Source organism: Cavia porcellus, unplaced genomic scaffold (genome assembly GCF_034190915.1).
Source record: "Cavia porcellus strain 051 isolate PalLab524CR breed Dunkin Hartley unplaced genomic scaffold, mCavPor4.1 scaffold_4, whole genome shotgun sequence".
Taxonomy (NCBI): Eukaryota; Metazoa; Chordata; class Mammalia; order Rodentia; family Caviidae; genus Cavia; species Cavia porcellus.
The window spans coordinates 108,057,313-108,080,417 of NW_026947487.1; the positions used below are offsets into that span (position 1 = coordinate 108,057,313).

At 35.4% G+C, this 23,105-nt stretch overlaps 1 protein-coding gene across 1 annotated transcript in view; it reads left to right on the top strand.

Annotated features, from left to right (window-relative positions):
• Cntnap4 (contactin associated protein family member 4) overlaps window positions 1-23,105 on the top strand; it is a 249,520-nt gene that overhangs the window by 116,285 nt on the left and 110,130 nt on the right. Inside the window, exon 4 of the mRNA XM_003472026.5 lies at window positions 12,858-13,005. Within this exon, the coding sequence (XP_003472074.1) occupies window positions 12,858-13,005 (148 nt within the window). The remainder of the gene's footprint in view (window positions 1-12,857; window positions 13,006-23,105) is intronic.

The following is a 23,105-nucleotide window of genomic DNA, read 5'->3' on the forward strand; positions in this document are numbered from 1 at the left end:
TATTCTTTCAGCTCTGAGCAATAGTTATTTTAATGATAATGGTCATAAGAATACCATTTTTCTTTGTAATATTAATGGTAAAATTAAAGATGTTAATGGAGCTCTTTATGGTATAATGCATGATAAATTATATGATATCTAAAATCCAAAGTTGAAAGGTATTTCTCATGGTTTTTTTAATGACCTGTAGAAAAGCACAAAAGTGAAAAATATAATTTTAATGAAGTATCTTTCAATGTCTTGTTGCTTTTGGATAAATACCTATAAAATTTTAAATCTTGTCTTCACTGAACTAGCTTTTAAAATGTTTGAGGATATTTTTCTTTTTCACCATTACCATGATTATTTTCATTTTACTGTTTTTTTTTTTTTTACTGTATCAAAGTACAACACACATCCAGAAAAAAGGGAAGGCATTTCTACACAGTTCATTGAATTATCAAAAAGAATATATAAGTATTACCAAGATTAAGGATATTATAATGTCTCAATCCCCTGTTTCATGCTCTTTTCACATGTAATACAGTACTTCTCTCTTACTTCCAAATAATCATTATCATGATTTCTAATGCTGTAGATTTTGCCTGCTTTGAATTAGATGCAAGACAAATCATGCAATGCAAAATTTTGACACTCAAATTCTTTGGTTAATATTATGCACATGAAATGCATCTATTTTATTGTGTACAGCTTAATTGATTTATTTTCCTTGCTTCAGAATATGTCATCATACAAATATATGCCAGTTTAGTTATGTACTCTACAATGGGACTAGTGAATTTTACCTTGGGACTATTACAGATATTTCTTCAACAGCATTCACATGTAGTCTTTTGGAACTTGGGAAACTTCCTGTTTTTCTGTTGGGTATATTATTTTTTGTGGAATTGCCAATGTATAAAATATGTATACATTTCATAAAAATGTGAAATAATTTTTATGGTGATTATACTCATTTAAACTCTTACCAACTATGTGTTAAACTACTGTTGAAAAATTTACATTTTTTGGTGCTGAAAATTGAACCCACAGATTCTTTCTTTTAGTTTAAAAACAAAAAGTGAAAAAAAGATGATATAAAATTTTGAAACAAAATAATAGGAGATTTAACACCGAATCCATAGATTCTACTAAGCGTGTGCTCTATCACAGTGATTCACCCAAACTCTACCTTCTTGATAACTCTTGATATTATCATTTTCCATTTTTTTAGCATTTCATTATTTCTCTTAGTTTTAGCCATCCTGGTTGATGTGAAGAACTCTCACATTGTGGTTTTAATTTACAGTGTACCCCATGACTAACAAGGTTGGAAACTATTTTGTGGATTTGTTAATTATATATTGCTTTTGTCTTTATTTCATATTGCTTTGTAATTCTCTCTTATTCTGAATAGTGAAAAATATGTCTTCTCTATGACGTAATGACTCTTGATGACTCTTCTATGCCTAACAACATCTTTGCATGAACAGAAATTCTTACTGTATTCTAATTTATCAGTTTCCTTTTCTCTTTATATCATGTTTAAGAAATCATCATGATCCTCAAAGTTATAAAGATACTCACAATGTTTTTTAAAAATTTTTTTGCCTTTCTTTTTTATATCTGTAGTCTTTCTGGAATTTTCTCTGCAGATGATTTAATGTAGACATGAATCTTCATTTTTAGATTTTTTCTTTCTTTTCCTAATGTTGATATCCAATTGATCCAGTATTATGTATTTAAAATAGCTATGCCCATTTGCATAGCAAATATTGTAAAAATAAAAAAGAAGTTGTCCATACATGTTCAATCTGTTTCAGGATTATTTGTAACCTTTTACCAATATGACATTTTATTTTTTAATTAGCAACATAAAATTTCATATCAAATTTTAAAAAAACCATACAATTTTTTATTTGAACATATTTTGATCATTCCTGTCCTTTTGTTTTCACATAAAATTTATAACTAGTGTATAAATTTGTACACTGAGAGACCCACATACTCTTCTTTGATTTTTATTTACTAAATCTAAATATTAATTTGGGGAAAATGATATCTCTTTAATAGTCTTTTACTGCATGAGTCTTTAAAATTTTCTATCAATGAAATTTAATAACTTTCTAACTAGAGATCTTGAGTATATTTCATGAATACTTTTTCAGAGCAAATAATATAGTTTGATACTAGAATAAATAATGCCATTTTGAAATTTCATTTGATGTCCAGATTTTCATCCAGCAGCCTTAATAAATGCACTTTATAGATTTTTCAAAATTCTCTGCATGTACTATTGGGCAGTCTATGAGTAATGGCAGTGTTATTTTTGCCTTTCAATACTTATTACCTGTTAAATATTTTTGGTGCCTATTGCACTGATTAGACTACTCACTACATGTTGAATGAGGAGACCAATGCAGAATACACTGGTCTCATTTCCAAACTAATCAGCTCTCAGCATTTTCTATTATCTGTGATGCTTGCTGTGAGATTTTTGTCAATACCCTTTGCAGATTTAGAAATTTCTACTTGCCTGAGTTATAATCAGATGTGGATATTGAATTTCACCCAATGTTATTTCACATCTGTTGAGCAGATCATGTTTTGTTTAACGTGATTAGTTATAGCAAATAATCTTTAAATATTAAGCAGTCCTTCCAACCCTAGAATAAATTTTATTGGGGTATAAATTGTTATGATTTTTTCTATTTTTGTATGTTATATAATTATTTTACAACTATTTTAAAAGATTATTAGGTCTAGGAGTGACATTGGCTTTTGCTTTTTCTTCCTGAAATTTCCTTTTTCCTAGTTTGATATTAAGGTTATACTTAGACCTCTGAACAAGTTGAGACACATTCTGTTTCTCTAATTTTTCCTCTTGGTTTTGAAAATGTTTCCTTTGTCTTTAGTTTTTCTGTGGTACAAATATGATGTGATTTAGTATAGTTTTTATTTTTACTTTTAACTTGTTATTTTCTGAGTCTCCTGAATCTGTAGATTGGTATCTGCATTAATTTTGGAGAGTTATTGGCAATTATCACTTCAAGTGTTTGTTTTTCTTCACTTCCTCTTCCTTTCTTGTGTTATTTCATTTATGCATGTTAAAATTCTGTAACAGCCCCACGTTCTTGGGTATCCCATTCTGCTTTTATTCTTTTCACATTATATTGTGGGAATTTTGTATTTTCTTATCTTTAAGCTCACTGATCTTTCCCTTGGCTGGCTTGAATATATTAATGTGCCTATGAAAGGCCTTCTTCATTTCCATTACATTTTTTTTTATTTCTAACACGTTCCTTTGGCTCTTTCTTAGAGTTTTCATCTTTCTGTTTATATTACTCATCTGTTCTTGTTATGTTGACCACTTTTTCCATTACAACTCATAAAATATTAATCATAGTTGTTTTAAAGGCATAGTCTTATAATTCCAACATCTGTGGTTTATATGAGTCCTCTTTTGATTATTATTTTGTCTTTTCAGCTATTTTTTGCCTGTCTTTCAGCATACCTTATAATTTTCTTGTTGTTGAAAACTGCATGTGCTGTGTCCAGCAGGTGACTAGTGTCAGGATTTATGTTAGATGTTCAGGACTTGAGCTGTGTTTAATGTTTGCTGTAGGTGCCTTAGGATCCACACATTTGGCTTAAAACTGATCCTCTACTTCGCTTTCTCTTTTGGCTTGAGAATCCTCTTTGGAGGCAGTCTGTCTTTTACAGTTCTTTCAAGTGTTATGTACTCTGATCATGTTGGAGTTCCATTGTGGGAGGGGAGTGTTCTGTACTATTCCAATTAAATAGTGGATACTGGCTCAGAATTGTGAACTTCATAATGTTTCTCTAGGTTTTTTTTTTTCCCTTCTTCCCTCCTGAGTTTCTAGTCTATTTCCTGGAAGGCCTGACACCTGTTGACTCTGTTCCCTTCAGCTGAGATGAGAGGCTTAGGAAGCTATAGAAAAGGAAACAGACTCTTCCTCAGTTAGATTAGGCTCCAGGAAAGTCTTTTTTTCTGTCTCAGAACAGTAGTCTTTTGTTTCTAAGGATGCTCTGGACATATTTCACTATAATTTCCTCTCTTGCGTCCTTGGTGAGCCAGGAGGGAATCTCTGATCCTCAGAAAACATGACAGGGCTCCTGGTTGTAAGGCCTCTAGAAATATGAAGACCCCCCCTGTCACTGTGGTCTTGTAGAATTTCTCACTCTTCTGCTAGTGTCCAGTCAGAAGTCTATCAAAACCACTAGGCAAGTGTTCCTGTCAAGTTGGAGCGAGGGTGACTTCTATTCCTAGTAGGCATATCTTGGCTGAAATTTCTTTGTGCGATTTTGTGCCTCTGGGTTTCAATGTGGTCCTTTGTCAGGCTACTGCGACAGAAGATCACAGACCCCATGGCTTAAGCAGCAGATATTTATTTCTCACAGTTCTGGAGGCTGGAATGTGAAGGCCAGGGTCCTGGATGACTGAGTTCCTGGTTAGGGTCTTCATTTTTGGTACCAGATAATGACTTTCCTGATACCGTCAAATGGAAAGACACACACACACACACACACACACACACACACACACACACACACACAGAGAAAGAAAGAGAGAGAGAGAGAAAGAGAGAGAGAGAGAGAGAGAGAGACAGAGACAGAGACAGAGATAGAGATGTGAGAAAGAGGTCTGAGCTCTCTGGTTGTTTTTAGGTGTTAATTGTCTCGTGGAAGCCCCATTGCCATGACCTCACCTAAAATTAATCACCTCTCTTTCATCACGTTGCAGAAGAGCTTCATGTTTGAATTTTGAGAGAACACAATTCATTCTTTAGCACAATGAAACCTTTGTTCTCTGATGGATCTGAGAAAAGTCATTGATTTTTACTTTTTGCTCTCAAGTTCTCCCCTTTCCTGTGAGGGGAAAGGTATCAACAGGGGTCCATTGTTCAAGGACGTAGATTGGAAATGAAGGAGGAATGGAGGGTGAGATAATTTAAAAATGTCTGCCAAGGTAAAAGACACATGGCCATTAATCTCCCTCAAGATATTTTCCATCTTCGAACACTTTTAGCCCTTGTTTTGTGGCTTTCTGAAGCAGTTCCGGCATTCCTCGTTTGTCAGTGTCTTTAATTGTGTTGAGTCAAAATGTTTACTCAATTTTATGGTCATTTGATTTGAGGAAGAACTAAGAGTCGTGTTGTGCCAGACCCCGTGAAGAAGGTGAATGAAGACCCACGGAATCGCTTTTCCAAGCCTGCTTTGCCCTGGGATGGCGTTTGACAGCAGCATTCTCCATATTTGATCACTCATCTTAAGGACACTTAGGACTAATGTCAATGTGTATTTGCTGTAATACATTTTTAAAAATATTTGATAGTGTCTGTATATTTTTGTCACACCATATGCATGTGTGTATTCAAGACAGTACCTTTCTCTTTAAGACAAGTCTTTGCTGATATTTTATTGTTTTTTTGTTGTATGTGGGATATTTTAAAAGAAAAACTATTAGGTCATAGAAAAGTATCTTTCTACAAGGGGCATTTTCATTTACCTCTTTGCACAACAAGGACTATTACACCTCACTGATCAGCTTGCTGTAATTTCACAGACTGAGAAAATAGAAAATGGGTGTGTAGTCATGAGGGCTACTGCGTTTGTATCTCTTGGGCCACACTGTACATCCTCTAGACTGACGGGAAACCTGGAGAAACCTACAACACTGTATGTTCTCATCCTTAGGATGCAGAACTAAGATGTTATCCTGTTCCAGTGAAATTGTCAAGTAGGCTACTCAGTTTATGTTTCTCCTTGTAAGGAATCCTTTACTCAGTTCTAAACAGAAAGAGCCCCAAATGCAAAACAGCAACACCACCACCGTTGGGGTTTTGTGGTTCTGTCACATCATGGCTGCTTAATATTTTCCTGTCTTTTTAGCTCATTAATTCCTATTTTATATTCCACTGGGGGTTTGTCCAGAATTTCCTAGTCTAAAAATATGACTTTTTTTTTAGTGGTTAAAATTTTCTATCTTGATAAAAACTTAGTCTACCACCAAATTGCACCTGTAATACCCTCAAATAAATGTAAGCTTTGTGACCGGTCCATGCGCTTGCAAAGAATGATTTATTGCTGTGTTTCAACAATAATTATGGACCACAGCCAAAATTGTATCTTTCACATGTTTTTGCTCTGCTTGTCATTTGATCTTTGGGTCTTGAGAATTCAGGCCTTTCTATTTTCAAAGGACCTAAATCATATATTTTATAACCTTGTAACTCCATAGGTTCTAATACAATGGTTGGCATTCCTCCGAACTGCTGTTCATAATTTGATAGTCTGGGATAGAGCATAGCTCAGTGGTCAAGCACTTGCTTAGCACACATAAGGCCCTCGGTTTGGCCCCCTACACTGCAAGAAACAAAAACAAAATTGATGCCTGTCCATTTGAGGAATGCTATTATGATATTCAATTTTTTCTGCTGGATGTTAGAAACTGATGCTATAAATGATTTTTAGAAGAAAAATGCTCTTTTGGCATTAGGTAAGCCATAGTATATTTGTATTTTTTGATTTTGAAGAGATGAAACAATAAAAACAGTGATATAAGATTTCTAAGCAAGATATAGAAGAGTAATAATGGTTAATACATTGTGTATTGTGTAAAACCTGATTTTATATTAATAAAATTCTATTCTCTTTTATTTTGAAAATTGAGGTTTATTAGTTTTGAAGATCAAAACTTTAAATTACTAGATTGTCCTAGTAGTTTCTTTTTTACAACAAAGTAATTGCATGCACACATAAAATTTCTAGATATGTTTTATTCAATATGTTTAAAAATTATTTTTGTCTGGGTCAGTATTAGCAATTTCCTTATTTTGTAGTAACTTATTTTTTCCTTTGCTTTTCTTTTGTACTTTTCACACTAAACAATCTCTTGGGAGACACATTTAGGAAAGATTTATAACTGACATCATAAAGTAAAGAAGTGATTTTTATTTGACAGTGTGTTGCTATGATTTATTTAGTAGCTGTATGTTAGCTGACTATGTCAAAATGAGTTGTTGGAAAACAGGTCATGTGTAGGTTATATGTAGGTCACTAGAATTCTCACAATAAAAGATCAACAATGATGGGGATTTTCATGCTGTTTATTTTGGTTGAAGGTGGACTGATTGATATGCGTTTACAGAGTTTGCTATGTAACTATAGATAACTAATCCCATATTTTTGATTTATTATAGCAATGCTTTATAACTTCTTATGAATTGCCATATGAGTAATCTTTATATGTCTTGGCCTTTATACACAAGTGGTTCAATCTATATTTGAAAAAGAAATTAGTGCTATTATATCTCTTCATAAACTTTAGAATCACTGAGGAAAATTGCCAAGTCCTGTGAGACACTTTAATTCCTTAACTCTATAAATTACTTTAGTTACAGTACATTTCTAAAAAATCTGTAGACACCTCATTAAATTTAAAAATCATTTGATTTAAAAGAAAAAAACATAATTAAGGCTTTTGATTTTATTGCATAAGATACACAACCTTAACCCACTTCCAGATATTTTATATATTCTATAATATAATGACATATCTTCTATGTTCTATGAGATTACTCTCCCACTGCCAGAGTCTTACTGATTATTGAACACTTGTCTTTTTTTTATTCTACTCCAATAATCTTGAGAAATTGAAAAGCTTAATAGAATAATCTTCTTGTCTATAAGAGTGAGTTGGAAGAACTGAGTCCCAGTTTAACAATATTCCAAGTTTCATTATTCTCAAATACATAAGAAATTATGAGAAAAAGCAAAATAGCTTCAGATAATAGATCACATTTCCTGAAGGGTAGGTTATTTACTTTTGTGTGCTGTTGGAATGAGGCCTTTTGATGACTTAGCTCAATTATGGGCTTTACAGCCAGAAAAGCCTGGAATTAAATTCCTGCTTTGCCTCTTTGTAGCTCTGTGACTTTAGGTGCATGACCTCTATAATTTTCATTTTCCTCAATTGTAAAGTGGGGACAAAAATATGTTTGACAGGGTTACTGCAAATATTGAAGCTGAGCATACCTTTCAGATATGCATAACACTGAGCCACAAACTCATGTTGAAGACAGTTAAGTGGATAATGTAGACCTCATTTGCTTGAGCTACCTCTATGTCGCTTTCTGCCCAGCTTCTACGCAGAAATTCTAACCTTCAAAGCAATCGTATTAGGAAGAAAGAAGTTTTGGAAGAGGTCTCACCATCTTTATAGCCCATATCAGCTACTTTTCCCCTTCTATCGTGTGAGAACACAGTTAAGAAGATAATATTCTAGGAACTAGGAACCAGACAAGGAGTCGGCCAGGCTCTTGACCTTAGGCTCCCTAGCTTTTAGAAACAGAGCTATGAGGCATAACTGTCTGTTTTAAAAGCTACTCAGCTTACAATATTTTCTTTTAGTAACCCTGAAATCACTAACCTCTTTCCTTGGAGGTTAACCCTAGTGAAACCTTCCCAAAACTTTCCTCTCTAAGTTTTGGGATTAAATAAGCTGAGGGAGAAGACTGATATTTATCCACAAACGAGAATGTGTAGAGAGTCAGAGACCACACACATAAAATGAATTTGGTGTACACATGTAGTACTAATGTGAGCTCAGGCACTCAGAAATCTGCCTTACGCTAACAAGTGCCTCAATTAATTCTGACATAACTACAATGCAAAATCTTTACAGGGAGACATAAATCTTCATGTAATAATGTTTTTAGGAGAAGGAGGCATTTAAACCTATGCATTTCCTTACAAATTGTTACGGTATGTGAGAAATCTAAATTGTCAATTGGGGGAAAGTTTCGTAGGCACAGGAAGTACAGCTGAAACCTGAGAGCATGCATTGAACTTTTCATTTATGAAGCAATCAACCTCATCAACCTCATGCCTCATTTGCAAACACTCTATTTTTCCCTTAAATATTGAAATCTCAAAAAAGAATCTTGGTTATGATAGATATGAAAAAAGTTCAACAAGTGGAATGCAATAGTCTAAATCTTGTGAATCAGTTTAACTGAGTAAATAATCAGAATGTATATTTTCCCCAAATACAGTGGCATTAAAAGTTTAAGATACTCCACATGGTCCAAACTGATGCTTTTCATCTACTGTATCAATGTACTTATGTCCTGTCTCCTTGTCTTGCTTTACTTTATGAAGTTATATAAGGTTACTGCATGTTCATTTTAAAAATCCAGATTTGGTTGAAATGTACTTAAAGTCACAGATCTACAACTTCACAATTCCAGAAGAATAACTGCTAGAAGTTTTGAATGTGCCAATGAAGATATTTTTATTAATTATACAAAACATACTTTTATATTTCTTCTTTATGATATCAGAATTCAATTTATTTATACATCAATCAGGTAAAAAGTGAAGGTTGCCATTTGCAAGCAGGTGTCATTCTGTTTAGCTGCTGGCTCTTTCCCCAACTGTGCATCTTTTCTCTCCAGTCCCTTGAGGTGCTGAAATCACTCTAGTGACATCTATCTAAATCCATGAACTTACATTAATTCTGAAAAAAGTGAGATCCTCTGAAGTGTTATATAATTAATCATCCAGCTGTTCACTTGGCAAGGAATCATAATTAGGGAATGTATTAGTCTGCCAGTGGCACCCAGGAAATAGAATCAAAAGTATGAGATCTGATTAGACAGCTTGTTTTGTGGATTAGAATTGGATGTCTGCAAACTGAATTCACAACCCTGAATGTACACTTCCCTGATATGGAGAGCTTGTAAACCCATGCACATGTGTGCGCGCGCACACACACACACACACACACACACACACACACACACTCACATGCCTACATGCACACCCATACCCAAGGTCTGGGTATTGGAAGTTTTAATGTGCAGTCTGAGATTGAGAATCAACCAACTAATCTGAGAGAACAATGAAAAAAGATGGATATCAAATTTTCAGGCAAATGTTCTGAATTTCTATAAAGACAGTCTCCATGGGGCTGCAGAGATGGAACTGGGAGAGGATGTGTTGGACATGGCAATGTAAAATACACATAACCTTTCTTATCAAACCTTCAGTAAAAAATATCAACTACTTTGAAGATAACAATATGCAATACACTAACCAGTGTTACAGTCTAATTTTGAAATTTTGTGCCATTGTGTTTTTTTTTTTTTCTTTTTTGTTTTTATCAGTACCGGGGATCGAACTCACGACTGCCTGCTTTCAAGGCAGGCACTTATGCCACTGAACTAAACCCCCAGCCCCTCTGCCATTGTTTTTTAATGTATTTTTTCTTTAAAATAAACAAAATTGACTAGCAGAACAAAATGAAGTTTTGATTATTAGAATCTAGATATCTGTGGGATTCAACACTATTCTTGTTTATTTTCTTTAAAACATTATTTTAGCATTGTGTTCTGCAAAACAACAATAACCAAAAAATTAACAACAATGATTTTAAAAAATGGGGAAGAAGATATTTTTGTGGCCAAACCTGAGATATGCTGGTAACTATCCTTGGGTTATTGACATAGTGTACAGTCTCATGAGGCTGTTCTCTGACAGGCTGTGTAGTTGTGAAACCTGTTGAAACTTGGTTTTTCAGCCCAATCTTTTCCAAACATAAGCATCCAACAAGCATCAATTATGGAGAGCCTCCTTGGGCCATGGACTGTTCTTAGTATTTGGATGGAAGGCAGTAAAGTTCCTACTTTAGTGTTATCTGCCTTATAGTGGGATACTATGAATGAAACAACAAGTAATAATCAACAAACAAAGACTTCCTCACAAAATAATGAAAAATATGAAGAAGATAAAACAGAAAGATCTGTGTGGAGGTGCCAGGTGTACTATTTTAGAAACAAGGTTGAGAAAAGTCCTTTTGAGTGGTAATATTTTAGCCAAGACTTGAAATGACTGAGTGAGATGACTACACAGAGATCTGGAGGAGAATTTTTAGAACGGGGTCAACTACTGGTGCAGATGCCCTTGGTGGAGTTTAGTGCAGAGAGGAGAGAGCAATTTGATTAAATTCAGTGGATGATGTTATGTTTGGGTGAAGAGTTTGGATTTTAAGGGTGAAGCAAGCAGTGGGACAGCATAGTTTAATTGCTTTCGTGTATCTTCCTGGCCACTCGTAGGGTAAGAGATTGAGGACGTGGGTGGTAACTGGGCAGGAGAATGGACACAAGCAAGAAGAGTCTCTTGAAGTAATTCTTGAGACACTACTTTGTGGTGGTCATAGGTGAGATGCGCACTGTTCTGGTTTATATCTAATGTCTTCCCAAGGCCTCATGGACTCAAGGGTGGGACTTTAGGAGGTAACTTACCATGGATGTGTGACACGGGTCATGGATGCATGACACTGGGTCATGGATGTGTGACACTGGATCATGGCTGTGTGACACTGAATTAGTTCCCTGATGGGTTTATAGCTGTGTGTGGTGTTGGAAGATGTGAGACAAAATAAAACTTTTCTTCTTTAAATTGTGGGTGTCGGTTATTGTATTTCAGCAACGAGAAAGTAACTAAGACAGAGAGATGCCCTAATTTGGATATAATTTGGAGGTTCCATCACAGATGTGTTTGTGGTATATAAACCTGAAAATTGAATATAAGAGGAGTGGGAGATGTCGAGAATTGATTATTCAGGGGAATCAAATTGAGTTGATGATGAAACACTCAACTTTCATTTTGAATGTGTTAGAATTTTGAGTAGATGCTAGTAATGGGATATTTGCAAAATAAAAAACATACAAAGGAATAGAATCCCTGGGTCTTAGGACTCCTAAAGTGTTTGTCTGTGCCCATCCACTTAAGGCTGTCTTAATGATTTGCTCACAGTAGAGGAACCTACCATGAGCCTACATACGTGCATTATTCCTCATGTTCCTATAAATGCTTATTTTGCAGTTAGAGGACGAGGAAGAAGAGGAATAGAAATAGAGGAGAGAGAGGGGGAGAAATAAAAATGAAATTATTGAAAACTACTGCTTCTTGCTGACTTCTACATATCTGAAATGTGTCATGCAGAGGAATATTAAATGGCTTAGAAGTTGAGTGCTGTAGCGTAGAGGGTTTGCAGGGGAGCTATGTGTCAGGTGATGCCTGCTGATACTGTGGAAAGTACCCAGCTCTTGCTCTGGCTGTATAGTGGTTTTGCAAACATCAGAGGTTTTCTTCACCTTTCTGACCTTTTATTTCCTCACCTGCAATTTGCCCATGCTGGCTCAGCATCATTCTGAAGGTCTCTCTAGCTTTTGAATTTTAGAATCTATAAGTCTAATTACAGGACTTTTCAAATTCTTTTTGTGCCCATTTCCTTTAGCCATGTTCAGTACTGTATTGGGCAGTGTACAGGTGAAGTTTAGCAACCTGTTATTGCAGTATGTTGCAGTATGCTGCAGAATGTTCGGGATGCTTTTGTTCATGAGCACATGAGACAGTGATACAGCTGGAACATGGCGTAACTTCACCCAGTCATGAAGGATATGAGCATTGTCTTGGCTGAATTGTACAACAGCTTTTCAATTTTTTCTCCCATTTTTGTGCTATCACAGTAGCAGCCACAGACATGATGCGCTTTTATGTTTAATCTGCATTTTAGAGAAGGAATCGTGTTTGAGGGTGTTATTCATAGTCAAAAGCTCATTTAACAGGTATATTGGAATTTAAAGTACTCTTCATAAAGAGTTGAGCCAACAGTAACTTCTATGGATAAAAAGACATTGTGGGAGAACTCTTAATATGTTTTTGTTAAAGACAGTGGCACTTTTCACAGTGAAAAAGTAAATCACACATTGCTCCGAGACATTATAGGTGACAAAATGAGATGGATATTCTCCAGATATATTGATTGCATTCTTTCCCTTTTCTTCTAGGGTTTCTCAGGGAATGCAAATGCAGACAGTGTAGTGTACTATCGGCTCCAGCCTTCTATCAAAGCCAGATTTCTACGCTTCATCCCTCTAGAATGGAACCCCAAGGGCAGAATTGGGATGCGAATCGAGGTGTTTGGTTGTGCATACCGTAAGTGCTCGTTTCTCCAACACACTGAAATGGATATCAGAAGTGATGTTGAAAAGCTAAAATGCAAAGTGAAATTGAACTTTATTTATATAAAGAGATACAATGACAAGGATGACATTTGTGGATGATTTTTTTTGTGTCTCTACATATGAATATTTACTTTGTTGTTCAACTTTAACATTTTAATTCAGAGATGAAAGTATTTTGTGGATACATAGGTGGATGATACAGGGAGAGATATATGTTTGTAGATTTATTTGAATCCATTTTTTCCAACTCTAATATTATTGACTAGATCTTGATCTTCAAATGTAAGAGCTTTCCCTGAGGGGTTATATTTGTAGACACCTTAAATTTAATAAGAGAGATAGTAGTGCATTTAATATAACCAGTCAGCTGTTATGAAACCAAAAAATGTTTTTCTCTCTAGCCTAAAAATAAAATGTCATGCAATTATTTTTAAATATGCTATGCCCTCAGCATAAATTAATAGAAAAAGTGAAGACCACTGTCAGAATATAAAACATGTTTGAAATATTTTCACATAAAAAGATAGAAACCACAGATTTCACTTAGTCTTCTCTTAATGAGGTATTTTATTATATCTTTTTGTGTGGAAGGGATCTAAGGGTTATTGATAGTCCACCTCAAGCCGCAGCATCCTGTTAGGTGATCTTTTATTATAGAACAATGTGTTAGTTAATATGATCTACAATTATTAGATGAACAGTCTGAGGTCTGGGGAGTTCAGTAATTTGCCTGACAACCAGTACATGCAATTATCCAGTGAAGAACTGGGACTTTTCAATTTTAGCACCTCATTTCCTCTAATATACATTTATTTTTTAGGCATTCTGAAGTTTTTAAAAAATATATTCTATTGCTTTTGATGTAATCCCCAATAGATTCTGGTTTACATTTTTTTACATAAAAGGCAAGCATGTCATAAAGAAGTCAAGTGACTTAAAGTTGTTTAAACTCTGTCAGACAGAGACACCACATTGTATAGATTGCTCAGGTCCTTGTGTAGTGATGTTTCCGGTACCCAACTCTGCTGTCAGACAATCATGAAACTTCTTATGTTCCCTCTAGTGACTTCAGAGTAATAATGATGGTGATGACAACAACAACAACAATAATAATAGAATTAGAAATAGTAATATTAATAGCATTAATATGCATAATTTTATGAATAGAAAAATATTGTCTGAGTGCTTATTGTATGTTCTTGACTGCTTATTATATACACCATACTTTATAGTTATGACTTCTCAGAAGAACCCAAATAAATATTTCTAGGTAGCTACACTGCTCCATTTCCCCATTTTGCAAACAAGGTAGCTAAATTTAGAATGGTTGACTTGCTCGTGCCACATAGACAGGAAGTGGCAGAACTGGGTTTGCAGCCAAGCTCAGGATTCAAGCTTTTGCCCTCTCCAGCTGTTGGATCGCCGAACTGTTGGATTTCATTGGACAGCTTACCATCTGCCCGACTGCTGGCTTTCTTGGCTTCAACAGTGAGGCTTAGCTTCTCCAGTTATGTGCTAGCTTCTCACTTCACAATTATCACATTTGGAAAAACAATTTTAAAAAATCTCACTCTAACTAAGATTCTTGAATGTAGAATTCAGTCAACCTTATTTGTCTTTGGGCCACAGAATCTAAGAAAGCTTGTGACATGTGATGGAAAATTAGCTAAACGAATTTCAAAATGCTTTATGTTTCTAGACATTCTTTAGTGTCGGCATCCACCTTGCAAAACATTTATTTAGCACAGCATGATAAGAGTTAACAATTATTGTGTGTCATGTGTGAGTTTTTTTAGATATTTCCTAATTTAATCATTAAAACCACTTGACAAGAGGGAAATGAGTTTTAGAGATATTAAGCCATTTGCAATATTTCACGTACTTACACATTCAATCTGGGCTGTAAATTCAGAGTCCAGAGTGCTCACCATTATACTCTGGAACCAGGGCTGTAAATTCAATGATGTTTTCTGAACACTGCTCATGATATCCATGTAATAATGACTCTGAAAGGTTCACTGTGTTATCTGTTGCTGTGTAATTTGGGATGACCCCATCGTTCCCTTGTTTTCCTGGATTTGAACTTTGTGGAACATTCTTTTGCGGACTTTGGAGTGAGTACACTGCTTACATATTTAGTGAATGTCCTTTTCTCAGTGGCTCAAGGTTAAATGTCAATGTGATTTTAAACTAAAAAATAATCACCTGTAAATGACAACTGGGGGCAATGTAAAATGATGATTGTATAACTTTAAAAAAGCTGTATACTTCCTGAAAAAATATACTCACAAACAACCTAAAATGAATCCTAGAATGGGTGGGTATAAGGACCTTGTAGGAAAGTATTTGAGCAAACGGACTTTAATTCCTTGTATATGTCACCACCATATTCATTCTCCATGTACTTGTAACACTAGTCTTGCAAAAATATGAATTTACTATATAAGGTACTATGTAACTATCATTTATTGAACAGTTACTGCTTGTCAGAGACTATTCTGATTTAGTCCCAACAATTCAGGGAAGTGGAAGTACGAATTTCACCATTTCAGGCAGGAGTAAGACAGAACTGCCTGCTGAATGAGCCGTAGAGCTTGCTCTGAGTTGCCTGGCAAAGAAATTGCTAGCTGGCAGCACTGGCTTTCTTGCCCTCAGAAGAAAGGGCTTAGGTGCTATCAGCACAAGCATTCAGCTGCAAAATGTTGGCTGCAAATCCTCATGAGCAGCACACATCCAAGATCAGGTTGGATTTTCTCCAGTCACATGAAGCTATTTTCCTGCAGTCTCTTCAAGGAAAAAGGTGGTGTTGGAGATGGGCAGGGTCCCTTTCCCGGATCACAGCCAGGGAACTCCCATCCATGCCCAATTAAGCAGGACTCCTCTGAACCTGGGGAAGCTTTGGGGAATCGTGTGTGGCTTCCTAGTCTCTTCTGCCTATTCCTTTCCACTTGTGTCATGTCAGTGTGACTCATGGGTAGGCTTTTATCTGAGCTATTCACTCAGTTATTCACATGCCCTAACATAGAAAGGAGTGAACTTTAGAAAAATGAGGGCCTTCATCTAGGATCACATGACTTGTTTTAGACCTAGGCTTTAAAGTCAGTTACATCATTTCCTGGGGCCAGTGTTCTTGACAAACTACATGAATCTTGCATGAATCTACCATTTAAGCATATACATACAGACACTTGCTAAAGGAGAATTTTATTATGTGATGGGTATAAGGAGAAATATAAAGTAGTGTATATTTTCTTAATAAAGATGATCATCTACAATGTTGAAAAATTGAACCCAGTAAATGCAAAACATTGTATTTAGTGTGACAGTTAACGTGACTGATGTGTTGAAATTAGTATAAGAAAATTTATAGCAGTAGGTTAGAAAGTAGGGTGCAGGTATTTTCACATGGGAAGCTGGAAGGAGAACCCAGATGGAAGTATTCTCCAGGTCAACTCGAGATGGGATTGTGGAGATGCTCAGTTTACACTTGAGAATGGTCAGCCAGACTAAATGGAGGGATGCAGGTTGGAGTGATACATCCGGAGGAAGCAGTTCATTATGAGGCTTCTGTTCCTGGTTGTTCAAGACGTGAGAACTCTGAGCTAGAGCAGTAATCAATGAAGAAGTGGGCAGATTAAAAATATATTTAGGATAGTGATTAGGGAGAGATTGGTCATTGCGTGTTAAGTGGAAATAGAGTTACTGGATTTGAGCATCTGTCTGAAAGGTGGCATCATTGACTGAGCCAGGACACTGGAAAATAAATAGGTTCTGAAAGGGAACAGGAGAGATAATTATTTCTGTCTTTGACTCACTGAGTGCAAGTACATGTTAAGTATGGGATGCAGGAACATCAAGCCTTTACGTTAAGGAAGTAAAATTGAACCCTAAATATCATTATTGTTAGTAAATCACAAAGCGTCTGCCTCCTATATCTGTTAAGAAAAGCATAAGGTGCTATGTTTGGCTACACACATCTTGAAAAGTCAGAGCGCATTTCTACTGTAATTACAATGTGTCCTTTGGACTATTTTTCAGGTAGTATAAACATTTTCTACCCCCTTCTTGTGCCTAATATGTGTGCTTGCTGGAGTAATAGATGCAAGCGGGCCCCTGTGATTACTGCAGGAGCATGGCTATGGGAGAGGCTCACATGATTTTATTGCCCTCTGCCCCAACAAGTGAGAGCAATAACTTGTTATGAAAGGACATCAAGTGAATGGAAAATCCATATCAAAGAGCATGCTCTACTTTTATGTCGGTAAACTTGAAGTTGTTTCCTGAGTAATGAGTGAAGTAGGAGCTAAATTTTATGGGATCAAAGGGAAAGTATAAATTTTAGATATGTTGGTTATGGCAACGGTGAGCATGTTTATAGATCCAAAGAGATGTATGGAAGGAAAAAAATGTGATGGAAGAAAGGGAGGAAAAGACAGGAAAGTCTTGGATGATAAGGAAATCTTTCTCTGCTAAATGTTACAAAGAAAAACCAACAATGGTAAACAAAGGCAGGGGCAGGAAACTAACTGGGTGAAAGTGAGTATCTGACAGGAGATAATGTGCTTCAATTAAGCCACAGGAGATAATGCTCTTTAATTGTGAATGAATTGCTGAAGCAATTGCCTTTAGTACAAAGTCTAATTTTTTCTCTAGTCCCAGTGTAAATACTCTTTAATTCTGCGATCCAAAATCTTGTTTTCTTTAAGAATAAAAGCATCCAACTGTCCAACCATTTAAGTTAATTTCCATTTCTCTGACATGATTTCATGGCTTTAGGGACTTTGTATGATGACCGTTACCATGTTCCCTCTCTTCTCTTCTCCTCCATCTAGACCCTTCTTTTATTTGTTCTCTCTTCTTAGCCAGAACCAGTTTCTGACAACTTCCTTGGTATCTCACTTTCAGACTGGAGGAAATTTCCAATCCTCATAGATTGGTCTTTCTTCTCCCACTCATAGCAAGTTCTCATTATACTGGGTTGGAAGCAGATGTTCTTTTTCTCCCATTAATCCTTGCAGAGATGAATGAATGGATACAGACAGGGTTTTTTTTTTGGCGAGTCTCAAGAAGGCCTTCCCTACCAGCTCTTCATGTTCAGCTGCCTCAAGATCAGGAAGTTCTAAAAGAATTTATATTTCATAATAGAAAAATATTGGAAGTTGATATTGGACAGTATCTGTATTAGTCACTTTTTCAGTAACTGTAACAAATACTTGAGAAAACGAACTTATAAAGAGAAAAGTTTTATTTTAGCTCACGGTTTTGGAGATTTCAGTCCATGATTGATTGGCCTTGCTGCCTTTGGGCTGGTGGCTGAGGAACACATCTTGGCAGCAATGTGTGGCAAAATCACTTTCCTCATGTCCAAAATGTGAAAGAGGAGAGAGAGAGAGAGAGAGAGAGAGAGAGAGAGAGAGAGAGAGTCTGAGAGAGAGAGTGCACATGCAAGAGAGAGACAGAGAGAGAAACACAGGGAAAGAGAGACAGAGACAGAGAGACAAAGAAAGAGAGAGAGACAGAGAGACAGAGAGAGACAGAAACAGAGACAGAGAGATAATATTTAGAGACCAGCATCCCACAATACCCCTTCAAGGGCATGTGTCCAATGAGTGGAAGATATTCTACTAAGTCTCATCTCTTAAAATTTCCACCATTCCCAACAGTATTACTTTGGGAAATAAGCCTTGAACACATGGACTTTTGGGAAACACAAAAGATCTAACCTAGAGCACTATCAACAGTATGCTTCAGTTTAGAAGTCACACATAGGAAAAATCAGAAAGTAGCACAGTAAACACATGTACTTGTCTGCATGAAAAACCCACTAAAAGAGAGCTAGGTAGCAGTCTACTTAGGCTCTCTCACACCTCATGCTCAGCTAGGGGGAAAAAAGTGAAAAGTAGTTAGATCTGTGAAAAAGAATAGCTGTAATTGAATTCAGTACACACTGAATTCAACTGTCGAGCAACCCCCATGTAGTAATTGCTAAAATCTTGACTGAGATGAATTAGGCACAGTTTTTGCTTTTATATTATTTAGCAGATAATGCAATAGCTGATGAATCCTATTGTACATCAAGGTTTAAAAAGAAGATAGCTACTGATCGGCCTAAAATATAAAAGAATACATTCATTACAATTATTATAAAATGTATAACTTGTAGATTTTAACTTGATATGTGGAATTCTATTACTCTTACAATACAGTTAGCTCTTCTAATACCAGAAAATAAAGAATTATGAAAGTACGTAAGAATCATGTCAAAAGAATTTAGGATCAGTGGGGGAGGCTTTCACCTATTCAAAACCGAAATGTTTTAACATCAACAAGAACAGTAAGTGAAAAGGCTTGAAATGTGTTAAATTTACCCAAGTTATATGTTTCTTGGTAACAATTCTTTAAAAGCCCCACTCATGACCAGTGCGCGACATTAAGAACCCAACTCCTTATTTTGAAAATGAATTAAAAGGAGAAAATATTACATATCCTACTTTTCCTAGGTAACTGGTATCAAGATAACCAAATAGAAGAAGATAATTTCTCTTTAATAAAAACCATATAATACATAAAAAGGGTTGATAGAACTTAGAATCTGTCCATTTTGGAACCATAAATGAGTGAGTCAAGGTAACTATAAATGTTCTTGAAAAGACAGATAAATTACTTTGTGGTGTATCATGGTAGTATAGTTTTTACTGGAATATCTATAACAAGCGTTGGATAAAATATGTCTTAAAAACTGTTCCAAAATTTGAAATTTAACTCAAACAGGTAGAAACTTGAAAGAGGGGTTCTTTAGAGAAAGAAAGTAAACTTTGGAATATCCACATTCAACTTGATTTTTTTTCTAAGGGCAAGCAGAAAGTAAATGGGTTTTACTCGGATGTGGGGTCAGAAGTCCAAGTTCAAGATTACCTAAGGGGCTAGAAGGAGTGCTCACAAAAAGAAAGTCAGAGAGAGAGAGAGAGAGAGAGAGAGAGAGAGAGAGAGAGAGAGAGAGAGAACACTTAGGCTTCTGTCTGTCCAGTTCTCTCAATCTTTGCTGATTTCTGAACCTTACATTTCTTTTTTTAAATTTTATTTTTAAAAAGATTAAGGGATAAAAGAGGACATAACACAGGTCAGAACAAAACAATTTAATCAACATAGTGTTTCACCACAGACAACCTGACATAACAGTAGCTACCATAGTGTCTCTTTCCTTGAAATATTGGAGTATACCTTCATACACTAGAGTATCAAATATAACAAGAAGGTATAAAACTATTCAAGAGAATGAAAATATTACAGGGTATTCAGAACCAACTAACAGAAAATGAACAATGGTTACTATATTACCTCCTTTCCATAAAAATTTTTGTTTATATGATCACATATAATAAAATCCAATAAGATACAACATGATAAAATCGATGGAGACAGAAGAACAAAAGCTTGATGGGACTTCAAAATAAGGTGATATTAAATCAGCACTAGCTATTATAATGTCTTGTTTTCTTCAAAATAGCTGTTCATGCCATCACAGACAATAAAATCAAACAACCCAGAATAAAACTATTCCAGGTAATGAATGAAAACATTATAAAATTTCAAAGCAATATAATGGGGAATCATGATTACCACATACTTTTATGTATTCTTACCATTTCTTACACTAGGGACACTATTCGATATTTATATATGTGAGTTTGATTTATTTCACTTATGAGTATGGTCTCAAGCTGTGTCCATTTGTTTATAAATATGAACTTTACATTTCTAAGACAAGTTATCGAGAACCCCAGGAGAAAACAGGAACCAGGTTAAAATTCTGAAGATTTTAGCATCTTCCTGCTGCTGGGAAGACTACCTCTGGAGTTTCAGTTCTAACCATTTAGAGGGCTTTATTAGACACATTGAACTCTAAAAATGACAGACCCCAAGGACACTGCTTTTGAATTAAAGACCACACTAGAGGATCTGTTGTTATGTCATAGGGCCAAGTACTAAATCAAAATTGAACTGTCTCAACAAAACTTGGAAGGAAGCCTTGCCGTGGTCAAGATGATCTGCTACTAACTCCTCTCCTTGGGATCACTCCCGTTTACTTGTTCATTCCTCTCTCCTGCCATCCTTTCCTCTTCCCAATTTCCTCCCATTTCCTGCTTACATGTGTGTTCACTTATTCAGCTTGAATATCAGTTCCTCAGAGATGTTCTGGATCACGAACCTAATTTTAATTTTCCCTATTACCCTGTTCTTTGTTTTTTCTTGTATCACTGAGAGTTTGAAAATCTATCTGGTTATTGCTAAGATATTGCTTCTGGACTCAGATGGAATCTCAATGGTTTAATTTGCATTAAATGGCCAGAGATGTTGAACATTTTTCATGTATGTATTGGCCATTTGCACTAATGAAAAAGTTAGAATAAAAATATATATCTGTGCATAGGGGATGATTTTCCTGTCTTTTTCCTTTAGTTTGGAGCATTCATGAGGATAAGATACTTCACTTTTTTTGTTTGTTTGTTTGTTTTGTCTTTTTCCTTTTTATCAGTACTGGGGATCGAACTCACAATTGCCTGCTTGTAAGGCAGGCGCTTATGCCTCTGAGCTAAATCCCCAGCCCAGATACTTCACTCTTGCATGGTAATCCTGAGCACTGTCTGTGTACAATAATGATTTGCTAAATAGATGAATTAAGGAATTTTGATTAACCATGATAAAAACCAAATAATTAATAATCACAAATTTATTACACTCCTGCAGTAGTCATTGGTTAATGATAACTCAGAAAACTACCTCTGAGATGAATACATGAGATCATGTTTTTGATAGTGAAATAATATTAACATGATAAAAAATAATAAATGTCAAGGCATTCTGATACATCCATTTGATTTCCACAGTATTTTTGTGTATCACGAGAGTCTAGAATTGTTCTCTATGTATTTCAAATAAAGAATTCAAGAATCAGCATTTAAGTGACTTTGATGACATTGTAGAAGTTACAAATAAACATTAGAGACAGAAATAATACCTTCTACCTTCCAGTGATACACTCGAGTGTCCTTGACAAGGTAGAGGTTACTAATTTTGTATCTGTTTAGAAGGTAGTTTGAGATTGATCTTTAAGTGGCAGTGATTGTGTTGGTCCCCAGCAGTACTCACCCCAGCATGTTATTACTGACCTTATTAACTCCATCTATTTAAAACCATGGTAGTGAAGTCACTTTTCCCTGTGGTTCCCTTCTAAGACACAGAAGGCACTTGCTTCTGTGTCTCCTTCCTTTTTATGGTATTAATTTTAGTTGTTTTAAACTTAAGACTCCCTTAAATCATTCCGTATTCTCTTATGCGCCTATGCAAAAATAGTACAACCTATTTCCTGTTGATTTCTTGAGTGCTTGGCCTCTTCTCTCCATTGTTTTAAAAACCCAGCTTAGTAATGTAGATCTCAAGTGCCAATACATCAAGCTACTGCTTTAATATTTCACTATGTAATAGTTTAACAGTGACTCGGCCTGATTTATGTTTCTTAGAAGTCAAAATTGGACCTCTGTTTGTTTAGTAATTCATGGGTAATAATTTTCAAATAAAGACACAGTAAGATTAGTGTTTAAGGCTGACTTCATGCTTAACCAAGAAGAGTTTGGGCCACAGCTCTTTCTCAAGCTGATAAAAAGATTGACTTTATTTTGTCCTTTGGTCTTTCAAGATAGAGCACTTATTCTATTTATGTTTTGGCAGTGATTTTCAAACAATGAATAGGAGACTTTTCAAGAAGAACCCTTTTATCACCTTAAATAACTTTAATTTTCTATTACTGGAAGGTTGGATTTCTAGTACATGTACTTTCTATTTTTTCTCTCTTAAATTTTTTTTTGGTCACCTGACCTCATCAATAATGCCATAACTGATAGTTTAACTCTCAGAATCAATTTGTCCCGTAAGGTTTCAGGGACAAATCTCTTCCACCTCTAAAACTTTGTGCAAGAACCAACTGTAGTATAAATAAATAAAGCATATTCATTTACATGATACAGTTGAATAGGCAACGAGTTTGTTGGTTTTCAGAGAATTGGTTTCTGT